The sequence below is a fragment of the Mastigoproctus giganteus genome, chromosome 7, assembly GCF_048544385.1.
Source record: "Mastigoproctus giganteus isolate SK-2022 chromosome 7, ASM4854438v1, whole genome shotgun sequence".
Taxonomy (NCBI): domain Eukaryota; kingdom Metazoa; phylum Arthropoda; class Arachnida; order Uropygi; family Thelyphonidae; genus Mastigoproctus; species Mastigoproctus giganteus.
The window spans coordinates 65,994,748-66,017,598 of NC_143581.1; the positions used below are offsets into that span (position 1 = coordinate 65,994,748).

Sequence of the window (22,851 nt, forward strand, 5' to 3'; positions counted from 1 at the left end):
GCGAAATTAGATTATCTTTCAGCAGGTGTTTCCCTAGCCGAACGAGGCAATCGGCTATTCCCTTTTCCCCAATCCAAAAGCAGATATGGACTTGGTTTTTTTTTGTAAGCTAGTAAACATTTTTCTCATTTGCTGACTCTCAGTTTGGTTGAAATTTGGTTATTAAATTTTTTAGTGAGTTATCCCGACGTCAAAGAATCTGAAAACGTTTTGCACCGAATAAAACCTTAGAAATAATCAGATTAAAGCAGTCATATATTAATTGAATAATATATGACTGGCTTGAATTTTTTCATCTTTATCTATCATCGTATTTTTTAAAGTATTTAAATATTTTGGTTAAAATTTAATGACGGATACCCCCTTTCAAAATGGCAAGTGATTGACATGCCTGACCCACTATGGTTAGTGTTAGTAGTAGTAGTAGTGGCATGTGATGCAAGAAAGCAAGTGTATGAGCTTATGCAGCATCAGCCAAAAAAAAAAAAAAAAAAATCACACCATTCCCTCCAAATGCCTGTCCAGTTCCTCCTTAAATTTATCCAACCTATGAACTTCCACAACGACAGATGGAAGTTTGTTCCAGCAATTAACCACCCGCTGGCTAAAGGCAAATTTCCGCACATCTATTCTACATCTGTCTTTTCTTAATTTGAATTTATGCCCCCTTAGGTTCGTAATCTGAACAAGTGGAAGGATCCCATCAGAATTCAGCGTGCTCAACCCATTCAAGGCCTTATACACCTCAATCAGATCACCGCGCAGGTGCCTAGTCTCCAGCCACTGCAATTTGCAGAACTTAAGCCTTATGCTGAATAAGCTTGCTTTCTTGCATCATATGCCTCTGCTAATGCTCTCTTGGTAAGAGGATCCCTTCATTCCCCTCACCAATCTTGTTGCCCTTCTCTGTACACACTGAAGTAAATCTACATCCTTCCTAAAATGAGGCCTCCAGACCTGTACGCAGTACTCAAGGCGTGGCCTGACCATTGCCTTATACAGAGGGACAATCACCTCCTTCTCCCTGCTAGCAAAATTCCTATATATCATTGACAAAACCCCATGACCTGCCCTGGCAGCCTGTCTGCATTGCTCAGAAAACTTCATATCTGACTGCACAATTACTCCCAGGTCTTTTTGTAGGTAGTACCAACTGTGTGGTACTACCTTAAGTGTAGTACCACACAGTTGGTACGTTTCTCTGGGGTTACTTCTACCCATATGCATTACTTTGCATTTGTCAACGTTAAACTTCAGTTGCCACTTAGCCCATCTGCCCAAATTATCTAGATCCTGTTGCAGTAGCACACTGCCATTACTGTCATTAACAACCCTGCTAACCTTTGTATTATCTGCAAACTTCGACATTAGGGGTTAACATCCTAATTAACATTAGGATGTTAACCCCCCCCTTGTTTTAAAATCGGAACTAGTTTTTCTATTTTAAAACGGCGGGGAAGGATAAACACCCTAAGTCAGGTAGTCTGGAGAGGGTACCTGTCAATAAATTTTAGCCAATTTTTAAAATTGATTTTTTCTTCGAACTTGAATTATTAGGTAACTCTAATTGTATGGATGGCCACAGTAGAATTTCACACTTTGGCAGCCTGCTTGGGTTGCCTATATGGACAGATTGCCCCTGGATCACTGGTGTGTAACCTATTTTCTTGGAGTGCTTCATGAAACATGTTTTTTAGGTCCACATAAGCTCTAGTATATTCTGGATTTGATACATTCAGTTTGTGTAAAGCAAATAATTTGTCATTTTTGAAATATTTATTAGTTAAACCATTCGTGCTATAGAAAGTTATGTATTGTATTCACTTGAGCATCAGTCTGATGAATCATAACTTTACAGTCATAGCACTGATTCTCTCTTCTAAATATTAGTAGTGGTATAGTTTCCCCCTCCACCCTCTAACACAGTGGTTTTCAACCGGGGTGGTGCCGTGGCACCTTAGGGTGCTGCAACAACATTCCAGGGGTACCACATAATTTGGATTTAAGTTACTTAAACTTATTATTTTTTTAAAATTTATATGTTTATTTCATTATAAAAAGGTGTACAGTATCTTTTTAATTTTGTGATCTATAATTGATGTTTACTTAGTACCTCTATATAAAGAATAAAATTATTATATACTGTATATATATAATTTGTATTATGAAATGTAGTTTTATAATTATATTATTGTAATAACTATCATATATAATATATATATATATTTTTTTTTAATATTATATATATACAGAGAGAGAATTGGATTTAACAGGCAGAAAATTAAGTAAGGGTGCCGCAAAATAAAATAAATGACTTAGGGGTGCCATTATTAAAAAAAAGTTGAAAACCACTGCTCTAACAGGTTCTCTAATTCTTCCTTAAATTTAAACTACCCACTTCCACAACACCAGATGGTAGTTGTTCTAACAATAGCACTCACTCCCTGCCTGAAAACATTTTTATGAACATCCTGCAACCATCCTTTTTTTGGTTTAAATTTATGCCCATTATGTGTGCTGTCTGAGAAAGAGTATGTCAATCCATTTAAGGCCTAAACACTTCAGTCACGTCCTTTCACAGGTATTTAGTGTCCAGGAACTGCAATTTTCAGAAGCTAAGGTTTATCTGATCTTGTTCCTCTTCTCCACCCATTGCAAAAGAACCACGTCCTTTTAGAAATGGGGCTTCCAGACCTATATGCAATAATCAAGCTGCAGCCTAACCATTCTCTTATATAATGGTACAATCACTTCCTTGTCCCTGCTGGCAAAATTCCTGTATATCATTGATATAGCCCCAGGAGCCTGCCCTAGCAGCCTGCCTACACTGCTCAGAGAACTTCATGTTGGCTTTTATAATTACTTTAGGAGTTTTTCATTCTCCACCACCGTGAGCGTAGTACTACGTAATTTGCAGTGTTAGTCTGGGATTACTGCTACTCATATGTTAGTATCTTGCATTTATCAATATTAAACTTCAGTTGCCACTTCTCAGACCATCTTTTTCTAGAACTTGGTGCAGTAGTATGCCTTGATTCTTTTTTTTAATAACCCCCACCCCAACAATCTTTTTATCATCTGCAAACTTAGCTTGATTTGCCTTTTTCAATATCAGAAACAATAACGAGCTCAGCAGTTTCCACTGATAACCGCTTTCTGTATTTATCTATGGAACCATCCCTTTATCCAGAGCAGTAATTTGTCCCTAATATTACACTGCTGTGATTTGAACAGCAGTTTTTTGTGTGGAGTAGTGTCAAAAGCTTTACTGAAATCAAAGTAAGTGAGGTCAGAATTGTTTTTTTGCATCTGATTCTTTTATTGCTTCATCATAGTAGTAGTAGCATGTGATACAAGAAAGCAAGAGATTATGCAGCATCAGCCAAAAAAAAAAAAAAAAAAATTCGCAAAACGATTCCCTCTAAATGTGTGTCCAGTTCCTCCTTAAATTTACTTAACCTATCAACCTCCATAACGACAGATGGAAATTTGTTCCAGCAATTAACCACCCTCTGGCTAAAGGCAAATTTCCCACATCTGTCTTTCCTCAAATTGTCTGACCAATCTAAATAGCTACTAATTAGATTGGTCAGACAAGCTCCACCCAAACAAATCCATGGTGTGATTTCTGTACAGTGGCATTACTTTCAAGATGATCCTGTAGTACTTCTTGGATCAACCTGTGTTTGCATATATCATTTTATACCAGTGTACCCATGTAAAATCTACCTTGTGGATTTTTTTTATTAATACCACTGCAGAGTTGTTTGTAGCACTTTTTTGTACTATTTGTCCTGTAACTATTTGTTTCTATTTTGAATCACTATGATTGAATTCTTCTGACTGAGTTAATACTCAATAGCACTAACATTCTATTCTAGCACTGGTAGGAAAATACTACTTTCCTTCTTGTTGACCATAGTACTTATCTTTTGATAGGAGCCTCTGCATATCGGTGGCCATCTGTTGCTGGATGAAACACTTCGTTTTAATAATATTGTATATTTTGACACTTATTTGTGAAAGAATTCCCCTTTCATTTCTTCCAAGTGGTAATATTTGTCTGTGAAAAAATTGTAAATTTTGTGCAACTCAATTTGAAAGAAATCCCTTTCATTTCTTCCATGTGGCAGTATTCATTATGAACATCTATGGCACTACTACTATTCTGATTTTAAAAAGTTTTATTCTTTCTTAGCCTTTCACATATACAGCTCTTTGATATCGTGTGCCATGTTAATTTGATTTGAGTGTTGGTAGAGTACAGTGGCACTCCCCTTTCCTCTTTTGTCATCTCTAAAAACAGATTTTTTTTTTCTCACCATTCATTTTCATATGGGCTAGCCAGACATTAGTCATCCCAAATTTTAGTATTTTCCAGATGTCTGTTTTTTAGCATTAGCATTAGTTGAGACATATGATGCAAGAAAGCAGTCTTATGCAGCATCAGCCAAAAAATACAAAAAAAAACCTTCCCATTTTGCCCATCCGATCACTCCAAATGTTTGTCTAGTTCAGCCTTAAATTTATTTAAGCTATCAACTTCCATAACAACAGATGGAAGTCTGTTCCAGCAATCAACTACCTGCTGGCTAAAGGCAAACTTCCGCACATCTATTCTACAACTGTCTTTCCTCAATTTCAATCTATGCCCCCCTCAAGTTCTTAGTCTGAGCAAGCAGAAGTATCCTGTCAGCATTGAGCCTGCTCAAACCATTCAAGGCCTTATAAACCTCAATCAGACCACCTTGCAGATGCCTAGTCTCCAGATGCTTACGTTCTTCTAGTCTCCACTAGCAGAACGTAAGCCTTTCTTCTTTGTTCTTCTCACTAATCTTGTTGCCCTTCTCTGTACTCGTTCTAGAAACTCTACATTCTTCCTAAAATGAGGCCTCCAGATCTATATGCAGTACTCAAGTTGTGGCCTGACCATTGCCACAAAGGGATAATCACCTCCTTGTCTCTGCCAGCAAAATTCCTATGCATTATTGACAAAACTCCATGACCTGCTCTGGCAGCCTGTCTGCGTTGCTCAGAGAACTTCATATCTGACTGCACAATTATCCAGGGCCACCGCAAGTGGGTAGGTGAGGTAAGTGTCACTTACAGGCAGCAATTCAGGAGGGTGCCAAAAATTTTTTTGACATATACAAGTCGGACCTCTGTTTAACAAACTTCTTTATAGAGAAATTTGATGTTTTGCGATTTTTTTAATTCCCATGAATAATTACATTTATAATAGTTTCAGTAGAACGAAGAAAATTTCCAAACAACAGATTACGAGAGACTTTACTGGAAACGCATTGTTCGCACCTCTTGAGTCAGTTAGTGCTGTTGCTAAGCACAAATTAACAGCCAAAGGGATTACTATTCTGCAACTTAATGTTACTCTTAAAACTTGCTTTCTTTCATCATATGCCACTCACGTTTCTCATGAAACTCATGTTTTTCACGAAACTCATCATTTCTCACATCATATGCTAATGCAAATTTTTCTAACAATTTTTCCAATTTCATTTGGCTCAGGGGAATGGAGTTTTTCAAAATTAAAATTAATGAAAAATTATTTATGATTATATGTGAGATATGTTGTAATTATTTTCTTTTTCAATAAATTAATAATTATTTATGTCTTATTTTTTAATCGAAATATTTTGTGAGCGAATTGGATTTCACTTACTGGTGGTACATAGTCGCAGTGGCACTGCAATTACCCCCAGGTCTTTTTCAATATCCACCTCCCTGAGTGTAGTACCACACAGTTGGTACATTTCTCTTGGGTTACTGCTACCCATATGCAGTACTTTACATTTGTCAATGTTAAACTTCAGTTGCCACTTCTCAGCCCATTTGCCCAACTTATCTAGATTCAGTTGCAGTAGCATACTGTCTTTAGTGTCATTAACAACCCTGCTAACCTTTGTATTACCTGAAAACTTGGACATTAAGCCTGATATACCTTCATCGATATCATTGATAAATACTCAAAATAACAATGGGTCCAGCACCACACCTTGGGAGACTACTAATAACATTAGTCCACTTAGAGCAATGTCCATTTATTACCACTCTCTGCCATCCCTTTATCCATTGCAGAAACTTGCCATTAATACCATACCACTCCAATTTGTACAACAGTTTTCCATGTGCAACAGTATCAAAAGTTTTCCTGAAATCCAAGTGTATGATATCAATTATTTTTTGCATCCAGTTCCTTTGTGACCACATCATAGTATCCAGTCAAATTGGTCAGACGAGATTGCCCCTTAACAAACCCATTCTGTGTCTGAACTATTACTGCAGGCTTGTCTAGACGATCCTGTATCACCTCTTTAACTGGTGACTACATTATTTTCCCCAAAACAGAAGTTAAACTAACAGGTCTTACAATAATTTGTCATCCTTTGATGAACCCCCTTTGTGAATTGTGGATACATTTGCACATCTCGAGTCCATGGGGACCTCCCCTGAATCTAAGGATGCTCTCATAATTATGGCTAAGGGTTTGCTAACTTCCCTCGCTGCCTCCTTCAATATAACTGGATAGATTCCATCTGCCCCAGGTGCCTTTTTTATGTTTAACTTCAACAATTGCTTCTCCACTATGCTCTCCGTTACTACAAAATCATTTAGCTCCCTGTTAGAGTTTAGTAAACTTCTGTCCTCCCCTCCCTTACAGAATTCCTCATGTGTGAATGTAGAAGAGGAATACTCATTCAGTTTGTCAGCTATCTGAGCAGGATCATCAACAGTCGAACCGCCAACATCAAGTGGACCAATCTTGATTCATCCCCTTTCTTCTAGAGTTTACATAAAAGTCTTTGTTGTTTTTCTCAGCATCCTTTGCCAAAGATTTCTCGTAATCTGCCTTTGCTTGCCTAACCTCCTTTATGACTTGATTACAGACTAGCTTATATCTGCCATAGGCTTCTATGTCGCCTAAAAAATTTATATAGATGACTTTCATCAACCGGTGAAATACCACCACTTTGCTTATTGGAGGCTTGAAGTGGTGAAACCCATGTTTAGTCTCTGGAGCAAAGTTTCCGGCATCCCCCTCCCCTCTCCCCATACTTCTCCTTCAACCCATGCACGGTACTAAGTACTATAGGTTTTGATACCTTTCGTGTTTGGGGTTCTCATAAAAAAAAAAAAAAAAAAAAAAAAAAAATATGCATCCCATGCATTTTTCTTTTCTACCACGTTAATTCATCTGACATACATTTAGGCCTGAACCTTGACCAATATTTCTTATTTGGTATGACAAGCCTAGTAGCCTCCAAGATTAAGTCCCTGATTAAGTCCCATTTAGAATTCACTGCTGGTAACATCATCCGTTGATCCCATTGTATAGAATTTAAAAACTGTCTGAGACCACTGTAGTCACCTTTACGAAAGCAGAAATCTCTGTAGTTCTCCAAACTAGTACCCTTTATTATAAACCACTCACTATTTTTTTTTTTTTAATTTTGAAAAGAAAAAAATTGATTACATTCTATTTTGGAAGCATATGTGTGGGGGAAAAAAAAAAAAATATATATATATATATTCACATTAATATATATATTTTTTTTAGGACAGATTTTTATAAAATACAACATGACCCATCAGAAAAAACAGGATTTCCTGCAGGAGTTTCACAAAAAGTTGTCAATGCAGTAAGTCATGCATAAAAATCTTAATTTATTGATTTTTTTTTTTGTAATTGTAATCTATTTAAGTTCTGGAAATAAGAAATTATCAGGGCATTCTACAACATATACAGTTTCATACATAATTTTAATTAAACTGTTAGATATACTTGTTGGCAGAAGCAGAGTAACAGATTTTTTCCAGGGTTAACAGCTTCGTAAGGTGCCTTCGAAAATGGTAATTAACTGTATTCCCCCCCCCATCAACTGAAATTTTAAGTTTGCTTGTTGTTTGCGTTTAAAATCACTAGTAAAGACCAGCATTTAAAATAATAGAGAATGATTGGGGACCCATTATGCTTCATTTACCCTGATTTGTTGTACCTGCTCTTCAGTCTATATAGTTAAAACTTTTATTAATGTTTAGCTAGATATCTAAATCAATACATTATTAAATTTATAATAAGATGCTTGAAAATGTATGATAGGGTTTTAAAATTTAATGCATTTTTCTGCAAATTTTTAATAACTGAAGCAGTTATACATAGAAATGTCATTATGGTCATTGTGTACTTTGTTGTGGGTTCCATGGTTTCCACCCCCCCCTACACCACTGAGTTGTCTGTTGGCATAAGCCAAAATGCCGGCTGTGTAGATGTAGGGTAAGTTTGTGTAGAGCATTGTTTTGGTTGGGAACTGATGTTTTACAGTCAGGGACGACAGAACAACTGGCCAATTGTCCCTTGACTCTTGTCCTTAGCCGTGTGGAGGCATGCCAGGTTCTGCTATCAGGAAGCTCTTACTGGGTTTTCAGAGAATTCTAGAAGAACCAAGATGAGAATTGAGGAACGGGACAGTGTGGGGAGTAGGTTCAAGAGGGAATAGAGAGAGAGAGAGAGTGGGTGAAAGCAAAAGACATTCCTTAGAGGTCAGAAGATATAAGGTAAAGAGTTAAGAGATGGTGTAACAGATGGATAATGGTGTCCAGATTCTGCCCTGACAGGATCAGCAAGTTACTGCACACCTCAGAAGTGATAATCCCACTTTGGGAAGCAAGGTCAGCTAAATTTCTATCCCTAGGAGGGGTTGGCTTTAGAAATCTTGCTCTGGAAGGAGCCTGCATGAGATAACTAATTAGGATATGTAGGGGGATGGAAGAAGGAAAAAAAAAAAACCAGATCACAAGGCAAATCCCACCCCAAATGGGTTTAGCAGTCAAAGCTGGGAGCCAAGTCCACGAGTGTCATAGAGGCAAAGCAGTCCAAGAAGTCATTCAGTAAAATAAAGTTCGCAGAGGATAGTTAGATCTAGAAAAGTCTTGGTCCAGAGGAGATCAGCAGTAGTTTGCTACTCCAAGAAACATCTGGAAATAGACAAATATCATATCCCGATTTGGGCACTGTTGCTTGGTAAGTTGTCAAGTCCTGATTTGGACCTGAAGAGCGTATGTTAAAACAATAGAAGTATAGCAGTATATGGTCCAGTTTAGTCAAGCAGGTAGATGTCGAGTCCAGGAGTAAGGTCCATTCTTGGTCTTCAGGAGTCTGCACAGTAGATACATGCTGCAGTTTTTAAGATAGGGAATGCACAAGAAGTCTTCTTCTGAACACACTATCTGCAAAGAACAAGAATGCCATGCCAGAAAGTTTTCTCCAAATTGCAACAAATGTGACACCAGATCAGGAGAGCTAACTCGAGTCAGGCATTAGGATTAATAGTGGCAAATGATGGAAGAAATCAGACTTATAGAGATCAGCAAAAAAAAAAACTTCCCATTTCATCTATTTATTCCCCTCAATAGTCTTTCTAGTTCTTCCATGATTTTGTTTACGCCATCAACTTCCACAACAACAGATGGAAGTTTGTTCCAGAAATCAACCACCAACTGGCTAAAGGCACAAACTTCCTCACATCTATTCTGCAACCATCCTTCCTCAATTTCAATTTGTGCCCCTTCATATGTGTAGTCCGGGTAAGAGGAAGAATCCCATCAGCATTGAGCTTACTCAATCCATTCAAAACCTTATTTAAACACCTGAATCAGAATGCCTTGCAGGTGCCTAGTTTCCAGATACTGCAGTTTGCAGAACTAAAGCTTTTCTTGGTAAGAGCACTCCTTTGTTCTCCTCACAAATCTTATTAATCATTTCTGTATTTGTTTGTTGTTTGTTAGTTATTTGGTTTTTAGGAGCATTAGCAACTACGGCCATATTGCTCCAGGAATATGCGGTGGTCATTCCCTGACCTTTCCACATCCTCCAGTATTTGATGGTGACGGGCTCGAACCCCGGTCTAATCAAAAAGCGTGTGCTATGCACTGCTGCTCCTTCCCACCTGGCTACGGAGGCGCCTTCTGTATTTGTTCTGGCAGCTCTATGTCTTTCCTAAAATGCCTTATACAATGGGATTATCACCTCATCTCTGCTAGCAAAATTCCTGTATGTTGTTTACAAAATCCCATGAGCTGTCCTGGCAGTCTGTCTGCAGTGCTCAGAGAACTTCATATCCGACTGCACAATTACCTCCAGTTATTTTTCATTTTTCACTACTCTAAGTGTAGTACCACACAGTTTGTACTTTACTTCAGGGTTACTGCTACCTATGTACACTACTTTGCATTTGTCAATGTTAAACTTCAGTTGCCATTTCTCAGCTCATCTGCCTAACATTTCTAGATCCTGTTGCAGTAGCATACCATCATTCCTGTCATTAATCACCTTGCCAACCTTTTTATCATCTGCAAACTTGGACATTAAACCTGATATGCCTTCATCAGTATTATTGATAAATACAGAAAACAATAATGGGCCCAACACCAAACCCTGAGGGACTCCACTCAATAACACTGGTCCACAAAGAGCAGTGTCCATTGTTTACCGCTTTGTCTTCTCTTACTCAGTCATCCCTTTATCCATAGCAGCAACTTGCTGTTGTGCAGGCTTTTTCTCCGTTATAGTGTGTGCTTACCAATGTTCTAAAGCTTCTCGGTTATGATGTGATATGTTAGTTGGTCAAATTAGCTGGGAACTAAATGGTCTCTGGCAAGAATGTACACTAATATTTGCATCCAGAGAAACCTGGCTTTCATATGATTGTCTAGCAGTCTAAATAAGGACAAAGATCTTGTGTTCTGAAAACTTACCCAGATGGACGTTGAGCAAGCCTGCAACATCAAAGATCGTGTTGTGATTTTCACCTTGGGCTGCTTTCTATTTGATTGGAACCCAAAGCGCCGCCTTAACTATGGTTCGTTATCAGTAATCCATTCAAGGAATCAAGTGTCATCAGAGAGTAATCATGAGGCAATTAACAAACACAGTTTATTACAGCCAAACAAGTTATACATACAATTAAGAAAAAGACATTAGTTAAGTATATGGTTCAGCAGCCTCAGGCTTTACAATTTTACATTTTCAGGGAAACAGTGACTTAATGTCGTAACATTTGGTCAGTAAGGTTTGATGTGTTCTTCATGTGATTACATGGAATCCACTCTTGGCCTTCCTACATGGAACATACAAAGATTGTAAAACACCAGTGAAACTGTACGTTTCACTATGACAATTGTAATGTGACAATTATAGTGTCAGATAATCTAATTAAATCTATCAATTAGATTTAATATATTAAACATAATAGCACCATACTTTATGTGTAAAAATACGTATGAGGAGAGAGGTTTGTATGATTGAATACAAGGATAGGGTAAATTTGCCTTTGGGCTGTATAGTCTGGTTTAGGATTAGACAATGAGGATTGACTTATCAGAATTAATCTTCATCGTCTCCGGGGTGGTGGTTCATACTTGTTTTCTTTCTCTTCTCTCACTTCTCCCTCTTCTTCTCTTAAGCAAATGAAACCCATGTTCTCTCTAGCAGTGACTGTACTTCTCCTTTTCCTTTTCGGCTTCCCTTTTCTCTTTCTGCTTCTAGACCCGCAACCTAGTTAACAGCAGCACAATCAAACAGCAACAACCCCCTTACTCCCCTGTCTCCTGAATATATATCTGTCTCCCTTTTTGCTTACTCTCTCCTGCGTTACTCCGGTTAGTTTCATGGGATCAAACAACAACTTTGGGGCTGTCGATTTCAGAGATCTGCTCCCATAAAACATTCGATTTATGGAGGTAGTAATGTTGAAACTTTATTTTGATAGGGTTGTGCCTTCAGACTGGACAAAGGCCAGACGGACACAAAGTTCGTCCACTTCCGCACAAGGGATTTTCAAAATAACAAACATCCAGTGGATGTCTTATTCCGCTTACACCATAAGTGTCATTCGGAAGATGTAGCTTCACATTCTTATCCGAGAGTCACGTCCCGTTGCTATCTTTGTCAACAATGCGTCCCGACGCCTGTCCATTCCGATCGGACAAATGACCTCCGACTGCTACGTAGCAGGCGGAGGGCTGATGCTCCACGGGTATGGCTCCCACCACGCGTGCGAAACCAAAAGTAATTCTGCCTTCTCCCCGTGAAGAAGGTATTGTATGACAGATACAGCACAGTGACAAAAGTATGGGGGGTGCTTGTTCCTTCCATGAACGTACCGTCATAAGTGAAAATGGTTGGATTTTCACATTGTCCTTAATGCTGCACTGCTCCAATTTGTACAGCAATCTTTGATGTGCAATAGTATCAAAAGCTTTCCTGAGATCAAAGTATTTGATAGAATTATTTTTTGTATCCACCTCCTTTGTGACTGCATCATAGTGTCCAATCAAATTAGTCAGGCAAGATTGCCTGTTGACAAACCCATGCTGTGACTGAAGTATAACTGCACTCTCTGTATGGCCCTGCATAACTTTAACCAGTCTCCCTTATTTTAACTGGAACAGAACCTGTTAACTTAAAAGAAGTTAAGCTAACAGGTCTGTAATTACTCATATCACTGTTTGATCCCCCTTTGTGAATTGGGGACACATTCACACATCTCCAGTCCGCAGGGACCTCCGCTGAATTCAAGGATGCTGTCATAATTATGGCTAAGAGAAGAAAGTAATGCTTACTTCCTTCTCTGCCTTCCTAAATATAATTGGATAGATCCCATCCACCCCAGGTGCATTTTTTTATGATTAGCTTCAAAAATTTCTCTTCCACTTTCCTCTCAGATATTACAAAATCATTTAGCTCTGTGTTAGGGTTTGATAAACTTCTTGCAGCCCCTTGACAATTTTCTGTTGTCGAGGTAATTGGTCATTAATCGATATATGGGATTTGACATGCCGGACCTTCAGAACCCAGGACGCTCGGCCATCTAAAGGTGTTGAAGGCCCCTTTGAAGTCCACAAAGAGGCCAAGGGCATATTTCCTGTCAGTAACGCTAGCACATCACAGATTTGATAACATTCTCAACACTTTTGCCTTTCTTCAAAGCCATATTGGTTGATGCAGTGAAGATTTCTAGACTGGTATGCAGTCATAAATCTGGCTGCAATAAGTTTCTCCAGAATTTTGCCAATAATAGGGGGAGAGCTAGTGGCCTATAGGAGTTGGGTTTGTCTGGATTTTTTAGGATGATCTTGATCTATGCTATTTTCCACAAAGAGGGGAACACTCCATCACAAAGGCATGAGTTGAAAAGATTGATTATGATTTCAAGAGAAATGATCTAGAGCCATTTGATAATGTCAGCCTCCATGAGATCAGGACTAGGACATTTTCCTGATCTGGTTGTTTTCACCAGGAGGTCAATTTTACTACCTTAAGAATGGTTTTTTGTGGGGATTGCTTTGATGTTTCATGTGATGTAAACACATTGAGTTTGAGACAGGTGATCTAGACACAGACACATTTATAGTTTGGTCTCTTGTTGGGATAAGTCCTGGTGTATATGATGATATCCAGCATACTTTTGACAGTTTGTAACCAAGTTGTCAGCTCAGGTTGATCCCAGATTCTGGTTGTAGAGTAGGTGTCACCTGGGATAAAGCAGGCCGCCTCCGTAGCCAGGTGGGAAGGAGCAGCAGTGCGTAGCACACGCTTCTTGATTAGACCGGGGTTCGAGCCTGTCACCACCAAATACGGAGGATGCGGAAAGGTCAGGAAATGACCACCGCATATCCCGAAGCAATATGGCCTTAGTTGCTAATGCTCCTAAAAACCAAATAACAAATAACCTGGGATAAAGTTATCCATGACGAGCTTGTTGATAAGCCCCCCAGAGATCCTTATTACCAGTCCTACCGACAAGAGTTTCTTAAGCTTTCTTTTTCTCTTGTTATGATTCTATGGAAGACCTACCTTGATTCTTTGTAGGCTTCCTGGAGTCTGAGTATTTCATCATCTAGTCTGCAATTTTTCTTTGACTTTTGGTACTCGAGGTCCTCGTATGGTTTCTAAGTTGAGTTAGATCATTGGCCTACCAGGGAATGTGGAGAGATCTGCATTTCCTTCCTCCTAGGAATGGAAGCTTCACAGGCAGAGATGAGTTTTTGGAGTTCTAATGTTTATTCTTCAGATGGAAGGCATTTTAACCAGTTAATGTTGTTGGAGTACCAAAGGTTCTGATATGGAGTTCAAAGATATCCCAGTTTGAAAGTTTAGTAATGTATCTTTTGTATTCAGGAAGTATTTTTCTGGTATTAATGGCTGGAGCAGTGCTGAAGGTGATGGGATTATGGTCGCTTCCACTCCAAGAGGTATGAACTTGCTAGTCTTGGATTGTGAACTCTTTCATTTGCCAGAGTAACATCAATGTAGGCATCTCCAGTTGGTGTCACACATGTTAGGGGATTGAGTATTAACAACTTTCAGGTCATTGACATCAATTAGCTCCTCTAGTAGTTCTCCTTTTCTGTCAGTCCAAGGACTATTCCAGAGCAAGGAATTGGCATTGGCATCAGTTGCAATAATTATATTACCATTCCTGAGCCTCAAGGCAGCTTCATTCAGGAAGTGAAGAAAAGGTTGGATGGGCTGTCTATGTTTACTACATTGCATGTAGATGGAGAAGACAAAGTGCTGTCCAAAGGAGAACCCTCCAGGATGCAACAGCTACGTGGGAGGAGCAGAAGGACGCCCTTGATCGCCCCCTTTGTAGGTGTAGGGTTCCTGCAATAAAAGAATTTGAATTTTCCTGTCAATGGATATCTTTGCTATTTGATTCATTATAGAAAGTAGCCTTTGACAATTTAATTGGATAAACTTTAGGGTTTACTTGCTTCTGTAGTTAATCCTGTTTTGGTTATTCGTAATTGGTTTTGAGTTTGACCGTTTTTCTTGCCTTTAAGTATTTGGGGCACTTTTCTTCCCTGTAGGAGTGATAGTGGTCTCTCTTTCTTCTTGCTCTGCTTTTAGGGCATTGCACTGGTTGAGACTTGTTTGGGCAGTCTGAGTACATGTGGCTAGTGCAGGCACAGTGGCCGCAGGTGTTTTCTGTCTGTCTACAAGTTTTGGTGGAGTGTCCATATCCCACACGTCTAAAGCATCTTGATGCAATTAGGAAATCTTTAGCATTGCGAACCAACCAGCCAAGAAAAATCTTATTGTCCTGGCTGATCGTTCTCTTTCTAATTACACCAGACACTCCCATGGTCCAGTTTGGCTTGCCTTTATTCCTGATTTTGGTCATAAATCTAAATTTAATTGAGTTTTGGACTCAATTAAATTTAGATTAAACACCTACTCCAGAGTAAAGCTGTGATCTCTGAGGTTTTTGTTGTCTTCTGTTTTTATATCATTTTCGACATCATATAGTCATTGCTGGGCCTAGTTTTTTAGGAAGTTCTAGGGTCATTTTCATTTCTTTGGGCTTGCGACAGTTTTTTTAAACGTTCTACATCCTTATATGTGGCAGTCTCAATAATAATAATAATAATACCCTTATTTCTGATTTTTCTTACTGATTTGATTTTTATTTGTTTCACTTCCAGTTTAATTTTTGAAATTACCTCCTGCTTTGTATCTTCACTCATTTTTGGTACACTGTCATCTGTAGCATGTACTATAATTACATGGTTTGTTTTCTTCTGATGATCTGATTCTTTGGTATTCAATATAGATGGGGGTCGATTTAGAGCAGTAGCTTGTGGGAATGTAGCAGCTTGCCCCTGACCAGTATCAGAGGGTGCAGATTGTTTTTCTTGAAATTTAACTTTTAATTTCTTATTCTGTATGGTAGTACCAATTTTTTTAAAGCTGCCCAAGTTTTTGTAATTTTATAATCATTGGAGCAGTCAAAGTTGCCTTAACTCCCTGCTTCAAAGCATCCATTATGTTTGTCTTAAATGGAAAAATATACTCAGTTTCCTCATTCATTATAGGTTCAGTAGCAGTCTGGCTGTCTTGATCTAAAGAAACATCCTTTTTCGGGGGATTCTGCAAGGCAGAAAAGGCCTTTCCAAGTCTCCAGCAGTTTTTGAATAGGTTCCTGGAGTTCTGGGTCCTATCCCTGAGTGATCGATTTGTGTTGAGACAACATAATATGTCCTCAGTGAAGTGGCCAGGAAACTCTGAAAACTAATAATCTTAGTGATGTTCATCAAGGGGGGGGGGGGGGTCTTGGAGAAAAGGTTAAATAGTCAGCCAGTGGTGAAATAATCTAATTAAGTCCCTTAGAATTTCCTACACAGTCCTAAATAATATCCTTTTGGGGCTGGAATGAAAAATGAAGCTGAAGGATTCATTTGGCGTTAAGCACTGGATAAGAGGAGAAGACAGGATTTGGGGCTGGGTTCGATGAATTAGGACCTGAGGAGTTCAAATTTGTATTTATTTTTCTTTCATCTTTGATTCCTGAAAAGTTATGGCCATCAAAGTGATTGAAATTGTTCCATATGTGGTATGGAAAAAATGAGTCTTTTTGCTTACCAAAAGTCTCCAGAAACCCTGCAGAGAGGTATGTGGGACTTTTTGGAAATGGTTTCCTCTTGCCGATTCTGATATGAGCAGAAGAAACATCTAAGGAAGTCCCCACACAAATTTAGGGGGCAAAATATATACTGGTTGGCACTTGTATATACTGTTCAAGTTTGCAAGACATTTCCTAGGCTAACTTTAGAAATAATGTGAATTTTGAGGAGCATTTGGTAGAGACACAAAGTGGGGGCTGAGACAAAGATGATGCACCTTTTATTAAAATTGGTTTATTCTTAGAGGAGTTATGGTTCCAGTTACCTTTCACCAAAATCTCATTGACTTAACACAGGGAAGGGGAGAGGAAATATAAAAATGTTAATATAGTTGAACTTGGTTATAACGAGCACAGAAATAACAAGATCACGGCTGTAATGAGCAAAAAAGCCATAATGATTTTAATTTAGGTGTATTCCCATACAGTCGCTCACTGTTATAATGAGCATACTACACGGATATACCATACAAAATTTGGTAAACTATGCAAACATTCGTAATTGCTCGGGTAGTCGAAAAAACCCAATTCTTGGAATAGACAAAAATGAAAAGGGCAACTTGCCTTTTATGACTGCTCCATTGGATTAGCAGCTGGTTTTTGACTTTCGGGGATGGGACTGTACAGTAGTACATTGGCATTCCACTTGTCGCATTATCCTATTTACAGATTGTCTTGTATTCACTGACCAATAAATTTATTTCGGGACTTCTAAGGATTTTAGAAACAGGACTTCTAAGAACTTTGTGTGCATTTCAGGACTTCTAAGAACTTTTCAGATCACTTTACTGTCATTTTAAAGTAAAATCTGTTAGAAACGAACCCTTCCTTCGGAAACATATCTGCTATCAAAAGAAAGCGTCTTGTGATTTGCATATGTCAAAATTATTCATGAGTTAGAACATGGTGCAAACAATGGCGAAGTGTGTAAAAGTTTTCTTTGTCCTCTTCAACATCATCGACATTGTGGAAGAATAAAGATGTTTGTTTATATATCAATAGCACTGGAAAAGAACAATAACCGAAAAAAAAAAAAAAAAAATTTTTAGAAAGCGCAAGGTTACAAACATAGATGTAGCATTGCTTCAATGGTTCACTACACAAAGAAGTGCTGGATTTTCAATAGACGGTCCGATCTTGAAGGCTTGTGCAGAAAAAATTTGCTAAACAATTTGGATGTGCCGATTTTGTATGGAACAACGGTTGGCTGGATCAATTTAAAAACCGAATACAAGCGCATAAATAGAAATAGCATGTAGGTATATACTAATATTATTTTTTTCTTTCTAATATTACTTTTGTTTTTATGAATCTATCTTTTTATCAAGTTATTGAGAATTTATAAAAATAGGAGGTAGATTTAACTCATCACTGTTATGATGAGTAATGGTTATAATGAGGGAATTTTGTTGGTCCCTTGATGCTTGTTACAACCAAGTTCGACCATATATTTTTATAATATTGTTCTAAATATGGTGGAACTTGCCAGGAGGCAGGTGGTATTTTTGGGGTCTTTTATGATGTAGATCTCTTCAAAATACGGTAGTTTTTGAGTGCTCAGTTATCAAAAGGCTCCCATATAATCCTATGAGGAAAGCAGCCAGAATTGTTCGATCTCCATAAAATAGAAATACAGCGATGATATTCGCAGCAGTAATAGTGTTAGATGGCAGCTCTTGAACAGCACCAGTATCGTGATTTTTGCAGGTCTAGTTGCTGAAATGTTAGTCTGAAATTTTGAAATGAAAAAGTAAAAATAATTTTTAAAGAGGACGGCCCGTTGTTTTCCATCAGTATGGAGCTGTTGTGGGAACTTTCCAAACATTGTGTATAAACAAAAGCACACATAAAAATTACAAAAGTGGTGTCCCAACATACTTCAAATGTTCAAGATCCTGTTCCCAGTCAACAATTAGGAGAAATCACATGGCCAATCCACAGTGGGAATCGAATGATCCACTAGTAATGACATTGTGGTGATCATATCAATAGTAGATACCACATATGAAAACCAGATATTTCCCAGCCATATCAGTGTATTAAAGATTAAAAAGCATACCATTAGATTCTCCAAGCGTTGTAGAATGGCTTGTATATACAACAGGGCCCTGCAAAGCTTTTATCCAATGTTATTCCTGATAATCTAGAGAGCTATAACAGAAGTGCTAGTACTGGTCAGTGTACCCTATATAGAAATATTAAAATGTTCACAAATGTGATTTGATAATTTTACAGTTACTTAAAAGTCAGTATGCAGCAGGGCCCAGAAATCCACCTGCCTCACAGTGAAGTACGGGACAAATTGTAGATGGTATATTTGGGTACGTCACTGTCCTCTTTTTCTTCATTATCATCCCTTTTCTAACAGGAGGCATCATACAGAAGTAACGGTCTGTGAAGTGATTTGTTAGCTCCTTCCATATCATGGGCACTGTGAAAGGCATAAAACATCCCTTTCAATTCACCCACCTGTTTAATTTTGATGAACAGGTAGTGCAGCATATGTGTGGAGCCCAGTTCTTGTCCGGGTTGCCTACTTTACTCCCAAAGTACAAGAAGTAGGCCTTTTTTATGGCTTGAGTTAAGTGACGCTTTCTTGAAGCTAACTTGACTTCTCAACATACGTAACAGAAGTCATCCGGACTATTCACACAATTACAGGGCATATTAATGTTACACAACACAAATGCTGCACAAAAGGTAGGAATCTCACAGAGGACAACCGTTAACTGAGAACAAATCCCAGTACCTAACTGCATTTGAGGATTACTGCAACAGAGTTGAAGACACATTTGAGGCGACAACTTATCACGTGATGCAGAGTGAGGCGACAGTTATCGATCACATTATAAGAGCATGGTGGTACTGAAACTGTGGTGTTGCCATGTGTTTTTTCCAGTCAGGAGATAGTATCTTATGTAATTAACTTAAATTCCTTCGTAGACTGTTTGTCCCCTGCTTTGAGAATATCTCCATTCGCATGAAGATACTCTCCAAGATATGCCTTGCTGCTGTTTTCAAAGGGTGAAGCAATTCTAATCTACGATAACAGGTGGCACCCTCATACACTTTAACCCTTAAGTAGGTAAATCAAATAGACCCCTTAACTGGTTGCAGTGGAAGATTTCTAGAAAGCTGAGCAGAAATTGCTCTTGAATTAAATAAATATTTCTTGATGATATTTACAGTTGAATGTAAGATTAAATCTCTGAGGAATGTCGAAGAGTCATATTGCTGTAAAACAAGTGATACAACGATCTGAGATAAGTATTTGTTCGAAAAGCTACTGAAGTTGGACTGCAGAAGTGCCAATGTCTTCCCAGTACACAAAGGTGGTGCTAAAAATAAGTTTTTGGGTAACAGGCCAGTGATTTTTGACTACTGTGGTAGGAAAGATGATGGTGTCTTGTGGTTAAGGATGTGAATCAGGATAATCTTGATTGGATCACATCATGGGTTTGTTAAGGGAAAATCATAACTGACCAATCTGGTAAGTTACTATGGTTTAATCTTTAATAATGGTAATATGGTTTAATCTTTAAGAAATCTACAATTATCGAATTGTCTTTAATAATGTCAGAATTTTTACCTACATCCCTAAGATTGCATTTTACCTACTAATAAGAACGTACACTGGATTGCAGGCTAGCTAACAAATGGTCACAGGAGGCTTCATAAATGGTCAGTAGTCAGAGTGGACCAGTGTAAGAATTGGGTTTCCTCATTGCTTGGTGTGGGATCTTCTATTTTTAATTTTCATAAATGATATCCAAAGAAAGCTGTCAAAGTTTTCTGGTAATTTGAAGGTGGGAAGTGTAGTTAACAATTCGAGCCAAGCCATGTTGCATCAAAAAGACTCAGATTATTTGCAAGTATAGATTGAAAATTGGCACGTAAAAGTTAAATGCTTCTTCATGTAAGATTATGCAATTGGGGAACAGAAATCCTTGACTACTAGACATCTAAGGGGATATCTGATTGAGATGTATGAAGTGCAGAAGAAGTTGGGTTAAATGAATGGGGAAGGGCTGTTCTTCCTTGTAGATGAGACAAGAAACAAGGGGGGGGGGGCCATAGATATGTCTCAAGGAATAACAGCAGACTGGGTCTCGTCAAATTTAGCTGTGGATAGCAGGTTGTTAAATACTGGAATAAGTTGCCTCCCAAAGTAGTAGAGGCAGTGAGTGTGGCTAAATTCAAAGCAGAATTGGATGGTAACTTTGTGGGAATGGAAATAGTATGAATGTTCTGTTTTGTTTTATTGTTTTATTTATTTTTTTCGCTGATGCAGAAAAAGGGCACTTCCTTGCATAATTTGGCCTTACTAATACTAAACCGAATCTCTGTTGCTATCATGGCAGGGGCAATATTGTACCCGAGCAGTATAGACAGAAAAATGAAACACAGTGCGAGCATTATTTATTAAACTGCTTCAATTTCTGCATTGAAAGAAGCGATTCTTTATTTGTTTAATGCATTAGGTCTCTGCTGACTACTATTTTGATGTTACATCAGATGTTAAGAAGAAAAATTTATATTTGATACATTTATTCACTGCTTTTCACAAAGTCACTAATTGAGGCAACCTGTTTTCTGATAATGGAACCAAATAGTTCTGAAACCTGTCACAACAATGTCTTTAGGTTTTTAATGAATAACAGATTCACCTACTAGGTAATGTTTTGGGACCGCAAGTGGCTCGAGAGCTTGTGGATTGGTTCCATTGAGAACAATATTAATAGAGACGGGGGTATGCATATCCGTCCCCTCTTTGAGGCAGTGATCCTTAGAGGGGATGAATAATTCCACCTGACGCACTTCCAAGCCACTTCCAGTTCCGACACGCATGAGAACAGTGCATGTGCCATCGAATCATGTGACATGCTGTGAACCTGCGGGTATTTAAAGTTGCACTGTAGAGTAAAAAGCGTACTGTTGAGAAAGAAGGCGGAGCCTTCGAAAGCTACAGATATTTTATCGCTTTTAACCTGGTATATTTTATTGTATTTTATGATATTTGTTTTGCAGATATTTTATCGCTTTTAACCTGATATTTTAATTGTTTTATACTGTAAATAGTAATTTATTGTAAGCTTAATTATAAAGTTATCAAAATTTTTGGCTTTCGTTTTATTTTGTCATTTCAACATACGGTTGGTGAAAAATACTTAGGGGAAAAAAAAAACTTAAAATTATATTACTAGGTAATGTTATTTGATTAAAAAATAATATTAGTTACTTTAGCCTAATGGTTTTCTAGGTGAATAATAGTTTAATAGTTTAAGAAATAAAGTGAGCATTATTTCTTAAACTACTTCAATTCCTGCATTGAAACGGTACCTTGCTTCTTTACTTCATTAACATTACTTGAAGAAGTCTTAAGTATTTTTTGATTAACATCTAATGCTATGTAATATCTAATAATTTGGCAGTCTCATGGAGACCAGATTATTGGACTTCATTCTATTTGTTACAGTTGCAGAGTTCAGCTGGTAATAAATAAAATATCCCTTGAATTAATACCATACAGCAAATCACATGATCCTTTTATGGCAGAATTTTCTGTTAGTTTAAGTCTTCCTAAGCATAATTGCTAATCACTTACTGATCAGAATTTTAATTCATTTTAACTGTTACGATAGTTTACCCCATAAATTTAGGACACTAACTATGCAAAAGCAATACTTAAACTAACACAATCACTTAAGTGAAACAGCATGTGTTTTCCTCTTCATTTGGCATCAGATGCCAATGTGCTATTTAAAACCCAACCAACCTCCTCATTTAGTTACTGATTCAGCTGGACCTTAAATTTCCCCAAGCCTTTGATCTCAGTGGTCACTAGTTAATAACTCACTGGTTAAGTGGTTAGCATCACTTAAGCAAATGTTAAGAATATCATCCTAAATATGTAAATATATGACTCTAATGCTTTGTTTGTTAGGCATTTGCAAAGTTTTATCAAATGGCCCTCAAAGATGAACAAATTTACCAGAAGAAACTTAGTGAAAAGGAATCTTCAGAAGTCACAGGTATGTATAGCTAGTAGCTGTTAGAATATACTTGTCCACATGAAATCTTTTATATTTAAAAAATTTTTTTTTACTTATTTTTTAATTAACATTATATATGCAGCTTGCTTTATTTGTTTTAAGATGGAAATATTGGTAAAAAGAATATCTGTAGAATGGGCCAAAAGTTAGGAAACATTTATTTCAACGTTGCAAAATAGTTTCCGTATAATATAAATTTTGATAAATAAGAGCATATGCAACATATGCTCTTATTTATAATTTTGAACATATGCAATAACATGAAATAACTCTATGTTATTACATATGTTCAAAATGTTTGCTACTTTTTGCTTCGC

General features: G+C 37.7%; 1 protein-coding gene across 3 annotated transcripts in view; it reads left to right on the forward strand.

Annotated features, from left to right (window-relative positions):
- LOC150082969 (nudC domain-containing protein 3-like) overlaps positions 1-22,851 on the forward strand; it is a 97,178-nt gene that overhangs the window by 348 nt on the left and 73,979 nt on the right. For 2 of the 3 annotated variants that reach the window (XM_090376943.1, XM_090376944.1), the window contains exons 2-3: positions 7,577-7,658; positions 22,426-22,513. In XM_090376943.1, the coding sequence (XP_090233069.1) occupies positions 7,577-7,658; positions 22,426-22,513 (170 nt within the window). The remainder of the gene's footprint in view (positions 1-7,576; positions 7,659-22,425; positions 22,514-22,851) is intronic. The other variant, XM_090376945.1, reaches the window with a different exon arrangement.